The 7,063-nt window shown below is 44.4% G+C and overlaps 1 protein-coding gene across 5 annotated transcripts in view; it reads left to right on the top strand.

The window, feature by feature from the left end:
* Positions 1-324: 324 nt before the first annotated feature.
* Positions 325-7,063, top strand: part of cd2ap (CD2-associated protein) — a 249,038-nt gene continuing 242,299 nt past the window's right edge. For all 5 annotated transcript variants that reach the window (XM_070885236.1, XM_070885237.1, XM_070885240.1 and 2 more), the window contains exon 1: positions 325-517. In XM_070885236.1, the coding sequence (XP_070741337.1) occupies positions 514-517 (4 nt within the window). In that variant the 5' untranslated portion in view covers positions 325-513. The remainder of the gene's footprint in view (positions 518-7,063) is intronic.

The following is a 7,063-nucleotide window of genomic DNA, read 5'->3' as shown; positions in this document are numbered from 1 at the left end:
TACAGTGTATATGTCATCGTTCGGCTCATTACTAGTTTTAAAACGCCCGTCTTATCTTGGATCGAAATTTAACTGAGGATCATGGAAAAAAGCCGAACCTCCGCTTCGGGGGTGTCGCCGCGATTTAACAAAAACAATGCAAAAGTGGGATCCTAGTGGAGCCCCGGGCAGCACCAGTGGAGACTTGGGCAGCTTTTTTCGCTCATCCCCGCTTTTCGGCTGGTCGCGCGTAGCTGGTGGCTGGCGCCCGGCGCTGTCAATCAGCTGGCTCCCTGTGCGCGGGCGGGGATAAGGCAGGAAAGGGGTGGAGTGGGGCGAGCCTTCCCTTCCCTTTCTCCCAGCTCCAAGAAGCGGACTGCGGGCGGCCGGCCGGCTGTGATCGCTCCTCCCCGAACCGTGTAGCAACAGGTTTGCAGTTGGCTCTGGTTTCCTCCCGCCGAATGGACGGCGCCGTCTGCGGTTAACGGGCCAGGAAGGAGATCGAGAGGAGACCGCCGCCAGGCGCCAGCAGCCATGGGTGAGAGCACGGCACTTGGAGGGGTGGCGGGTGGTCCCGGGCTCCCGCATAACTTGTCCCTCGCGCCGCCCGGGGTCCCGGCGCTGTGCGGCTGGCTCGCTGCCAGCCCGGGGCACGAACGTGAAGCTCGGGCTCGAACAAAGCTCGGCCGGGCTGAGGCTCGGCGCTGACTGCAAGGTGATGTTTGACCTGCTTTGTCAGGTAATCCCGAGCAGCAACGGCGGCGGCTCCTCTCCGGAGCTCAGCCTCTGAATTATTCACAACCTGATCCTGCACTCGCCGGTTTCCCGAGTATCTAATCCAACTACATTGAAACTGTTCAACTCTTCTCCCTCCTTCAATCCTCCCAGTTTTCCAGCACCCCCCCCGCTTTTTTTCTTTGTCTTCAGGCTGGGGGCGAAGTGTAGCTAAAGTCTTAAAGCAGGCGGCGATAATACTTGGGCAAATCGTTTTAATTAAAGGGAGGTGGTGGAGGAGCAGGGGATTCACTGGGGAGGAGGGGAAATCTTGGGTTTTTCCTAACCGGGAAGTGGACGGATTTCCGGTGGAATTAACTTGCTTTGAGCATTAACTGCCCTGAACCGAACTTTTATTTGACCTTCATTTATTTTTATGCTACAGTAATAATGCAGTTTCCCTGTTAATGATCTACTTTGTTAATCAGTGGTTGCAGTCTGCACCTACAATTGAGTCATTGCGGAAGAGAATGGCCACATAGCTCCCTGTCCTAATTGAACTACTTAATTCGAAAGATAAATGTATGTTTCCTCCAAATTTGCAATGGATGAAAAGGCCCAAACACATGTATGTACGATTTCAGGTGGAAATGTCGGGTGGATTAATTTATAAATCATTTTACAAGGGAAATGTTTGCTGTGATTGTAGAAATCTTGCCCTTTTCTAAGTTGGATGAACAGAGCTATGTTTTTAGAAGATAGTGATTTAATGTTAGAGGGAATGATGATCCTTTCTTACTTTTTGGTTACAATCTGGCTGGTCACTACCAGATAGAGGTATGTTCCTCACAGATAGAAAGATGCCTCAAAGAGCATTCCTGGGCACTGGACAGAGAATAGAGACCATGGTGGGTGGGGTGGGGAGAGAGAACTAAGGAAAATTGAGTTGGGTGAGTCGAAGCACTGTCAGGAAGAATGGTCTTGAGGCATTTGAAGTCAAGAAGGGAAGAGAAAAAGAGTGGGTAGTGGCAGGTGGGTAGAGTAGCTGAAGGAACACAAGAACAGAAGAATTTGGAACAGGAGTAGGTCATCTAGTCCCTCGAGCCTGCTCCGCCATTCATCAAGTTCATGGCTGATCTGGCCGTGGACTCCGCTCCACTTGCCTGTCCGCTTCCCATAACCCTTAATTCCCTTATTGGTTAAAAATCTATCGATCTGTGATTTGAATACATTCAATGAGCTAGCCGCAACTGCTTCCTTGGGCAGAGAATTCCACAGATTCACAACCCTCTGGGAGAAGAAATTCCTTCTCGACTCGGTTTTAAATTGGCTCCCCTGTATTTTGAGGCTGTGCCCCAAGTACTAGTCTCCTCGACCAGTGGAAACAACCTCTGCCTCTAACTTGTCTATCCCTTTCATTATTTAAAATGTTTCTGTAAGATCACCCCTCATCCTGCTGAACTCCAACGAGTAAAGACCCAGTCTACTCAATCTATCATCATAAGGTAACGCCCTCATCTCCGGAATCAGCCCAGTGAATCGTCCCTGTACCCCCTCCAAAGCTAGTATATCCTTAAGTAAGGTGACCAAAACTGCACGCAGTACTCCAGATGCAGCCTCACCAATACCCTGTACAGTTGCAGCAGGTCCTCCCTGCTTTTGTACTCCATCCCTCTCGCAATGAAGGCCAACAATCCATTCGCTTTCCTGATTACCTGCAAACTAACTTTTTAGGATTCATGCACAAGGACCCCCAGGTCCCTCTGCACCGCAGCATGTTGTAATTTCTCCCCATTCAAATATTATTCCCTTTTACTGTTTTTTTTTTTCCCAAGGTGGATGACCTCACACTTTCCGACATTGTATTCCATCTGCCAAACCTTAGCCCATTCGCTTAACCTATCTAAATCTCTTTGCAGCCTCTCTCTGACCTCTACACAACCTGCTTTCCCACTAATCTTTGTGTCATCTGCAAATTTTGTTACACTACACTGTCCCCTCTTCCAGGTCATCGATGTATATTGTAAACAGTTCTGGTCCCAGCACCGATCCCTGTGGCACACCACTAACTGCTGATTTCCAACCTGAAAAGGACCCATTTATCCCGATTCTCTGCTTTCTGTTAGCCAGCCAATTCTCGATCCATGCTAATACATTTCCTCTGACTCCGCGTACCTTTATCTTCTGCAGTAAACTTTTGTGTGGCACCTTATCGAATGTCTTTTGGAAATCTAAATACACCACATCCATCGGTACACCTCTATCCACCATGCTCGTTATATCCTCAAAGAATTCCAGTAAATTAGTTAAACATGATTTCCCCTTCATGAATCCATGTTGCGTCTGCTTGATTGCACTATTCCTATCTAGATGTCCCGCTATTTCTTGCTTACTGATAACTTCAAGCATTTTCCCCACTAACCGATCTATAGTTACCTGACTTTTGTCTACCCCCCTATACAACTGACGGAATAATCGTGGGGAACAAGGAATTTAGGTCAGAGGGACAGATGGCGCATGCAGGGGTCAAATGGTCTGAAGATCACCGAGTTAGTGTGAGGTGAGGCCACAGAAGAATTTGAAGCAGAAAAGAATAATATCCAATTCGGACAGGGGTGATTGGTGCAGGAAAAAAATAATTCCTGATGATTACCAGTATTGCAGTTTTTGGATGAATGGAGTATTGAGGTCATGCCTCCAGTTTCGGGCAGCAGCAGGGAGCTTGTTTCTGTGTAGGAACTTGGAACTGAGCTACATTAAACATCAAATTGCTCTCCAGGCCCCAGACTAATCGTAAGCAATGTCATCGGAGATCGAGTAATATACTTGCTAATTTTGATTTGATGATCTGTAAATAGGTTTTGTTGTTGAATGACATTTACTGATTCATGTTTGTTACTTTGTACTCTTCAATTGTTTTGCACATGGTTAGATTGATTAGTATCCCATAGATTATCAGTGTATGCTAAACAAGAAATCTGACTTTAGCTAATGTATTTTAAAGTTAACAGATTTGTCAATGAGTTTACTTCTGTTCCGTCTTCCTGCTTCAGCTACGCATTGCAGATGGGTTGATGGTTGTCTTTTCCCTCAGTGTACCATTAAACGGTATCTCATTTTCGGTGGGGATAAGTTAATGATACAAAAGCTTTTTGCTGAGAATTTACAAAATTAAGTTCTCTTTCCTCTCTCCATCTACACTGGGAAATTGTATATTTTTAACCCTGATTTGAGTCTTGCGTGGATTTAATGTTTAAAATGTTTTAAAAACGGCCCTTCTGAGGGTCTAGTGAGTGAACGCAGCACTCTGTGTAATACACGGCCATATATAAAAACAACAATTCTGAAAGATTTTTTGTTCATAGCTGAAAGTTAAGAACCCAAATGAAACACTTCTGGCCCTGATTGCAGAGTAGAAATAAATTAGTTAACATAAGTTTTAATAATTCTGGAATTTGCAATAATCTGTATTACATCTGAATCCTTCTGTTGTAGTTCTTTAACTTGAAATCTCAGACTTGGCTGAGTGGTAGCACATCTGCCTTTGAGTCCGAAGATTGTGGATTCAAGCTCCACTCCAGATATTTGAGCTCACATAATGTAGGTGGGCACTTCAGTGCAGTACTAAAGGTGTTCCTCACTATCGGCTGATATGTTAATCCAAGGTCCTGCTGTCCCCTCGGGTGGACGGAAAAGATCCCAAGGAAGGGCATTATTCAGAGAAGAGCAGGGGAGTTCCGAGCATCCTGGTTAACATTCCTCCCTCAACTAACACTACCAACTGGTCATCTATCTCATTGCTCTTTGTGGGACCTTGCTGTGCGCAAATTGTCTGCGTTCTTCTAACTTTCACACCTAAAGGCTCAAACACAATTGCCAGGCAGTTGCAGTTTAAATTGCTCTGCTTTGTTGTCATTGCAATTCCAAGATTGTTTATAAATATCACTATTTACAAATTTTTCCCTCAAGAATTATTTAGTGAGATTACATATATATACTTGCAACTGCCTGTTTGCTCTTGCAAAGATGGTGATTTAGAGAATCTGCTTTTATACTATCAGAAATTAGTCGAGGTAGTCCTTTTATGTTCACAGACCAAAACCATGGTGAGTTCTGTTGAAATGAATCCTGTAAAGTAGTTCCTCTATTTCTCAGTCAGCTTTCGGACCAATACAATGCAGTAAGATTACATTGCCATTAATGTGATTTGACGATGCAGATATACTTGAGGCTGATTAAGTGTCTGATTGAAAAAATGTAAATGAGCTTTCTATTCCCACTGCTCTCCCTTCCTCGCCCTCAAATATTCTAGCTTTCATTGTGTAATCAAATTCTTATTTTCCCCTCCATTATCATGTAGCATTCTGTGGTCAAGCAAAGTCCATGCTTGCCTTTTTATCTCTTTGCCTGTCCCAACCTGGTGCATTTTGATGTGTTGTTGTGATTATTCAGACTTCAAAGGGCTTATGGACTTACTTAGCCAAGCTTTCGCCTCCTTTATGTATTGTGCAATCTAAAGCTGCTTTTGCTATGTCTGTTTGCATGTGCATCTTGGCTGCCATTCTGAACCAATGCTTCCTTCCCCTTCTTGCAACCCTGGCTTTCTCTGCTCTGCATTGCTGCCCTGTGTCAAACCTATAATCTTAGCAGCATTTAGTAGAAAGAAAATGAAGTTGTGTTTTGGCCTACTTGAAGTTAGCCCCTCCTGTCACGGTTTCTTACCCCTTGGGGGCAGCCCACATCTCCCTAGCTCAATCCTAGGCACCTTCTGTCATGCCTGCCCTAGCACCTATCACCGTCTCTCCCAGCACAGCAATCCATCCTGCAACAGCATCCTTTCCTGGCGAACATTCTGCTTAGTCTATTTACAAGGGGTACATCTCAGTAGCCTTCTTGCCTGCTCATGCAAGCTGAACTAGACAGCATGCAATCTCTGTGTGCTCTTTGACCTGAGTTTCGAACCCCATCTTCACCAATGCAGCATTTGTCCACATTGGCAGCATTTCCCATCCCTACTCCTATCTCACCCTTCCACTGCTAAAACCCTTAATCCTGCTTTAAATGCCTCAAAGATCAACTTCTCCAACACCTTCTTTGATCACCTCTCCAGCTCCTCTCTGTACTCCAGTTTATCCAGAACTCAGCTGCCAGCATCCTGTCCTGCCCATCACTCCTGTTTTTCCTGATGTTCACTGGCTCTCTCTCTCTCAACACACCAAATTCAACATTCCACTTATTTATCAATTCTCCCCAATACCATCTTGTCCACCCCCTCCCCACCCCATACCCTGTAATCACCGCCACTCTGTACCCCATTGTCCGCTGACGACCCCACTCTTGGCAATCGTCATTGGATTTTAACATTTATTTAAAGATAGACACAGCCCTGATTTAGTTGGGAGCATGCTAAGCTTTTTTTGTAATAAGCACTGTATTTGAAGCTTTCAAGCAGAGACCTGTACCCTACACTAATGCTTGCTAAGTTGCACAGTCCATTTGACATTTCTGGCCCGGCTGTTGTGGCAGTTGGAGCCACAGAGCCCAGGGATCTCTGATTTTGGGATGCATCTATTTCTGACTTGCTGATTTATCCTGCTTGAGTTTTGTAAAGCCAGAGGTTTGCAAAAGGCTGTGTGTTATTGCTGTTGCTTCCTTGGTGAATTAATCCTAAAACAGAATAACAAGATCTGTTTGTATCCATGTCTTCAAATATATACAAATTAATGGAAGCCTCAAGAAGTTAGTTACAATGCTTGATACATAAGTATCTTGTTTCAAAGATTCATTGCTTATAGAAGGAAAGGGCATTTAGTATTGGACAGCAGCTACAACTGCTGTATTGGATCCAGCTTCTAAGTTAATTTTAAAAAATTTTTTATGGGCTTTTTCCGGGAAAAAGCCCATCGAAAAAATTTTAAAACTACCTTAGAAGCTGGATCCAATACAGCAGTTGTAGCTGCTGTCCAATACTATGTTGAAGTTTGATCATAGTTAAGTCTATATTCTATCCCTGTTAATACAAAGTTGAGTTTGTTTTGTTTGGGGAGAAAAGTGGAATTATCCAATAGTTTGAATTAAATATTAATGAAATAGCACAGCTGAACACTAAACGTCATAAACATGAAAGCGACCACGGCACTTAATTGAAACTTGCAAGCTGTACAATGCAAAGTTCCGACATTCCACAAAATACCCTGATGGTGGTTTGCTTTGTGCTGCAGCGCAGCAAAAAGTTCCGTCAGAACATCTGGCTTAGATGTGGGCACTCTGATTAACCGTCAGACATAATTGGATGCCACCACTGTGTTGCAAGTTGGTTCCTTTACCTCCCATCTCTGATGGATCCAGCTACTTGTGGTTGGTCTTCCTC

This window comes from Pristiophorus japonicus, chromosome 7, assembly GCF_044704955.1.
Source record: "Pristiophorus japonicus isolate sPriJap1 chromosome 7, sPriJap1.hap1, whole genome shotgun sequence".
NCBI classification, from domain to species: Eukaryota; Metazoa; Chordata; class Chondrichthyes; family Pristiophoridae; genus Pristiophorus; species Pristiophorus japonicus.
This window is presented reverse-complemented; position numbering and strand designations above follow the sequence as displayed.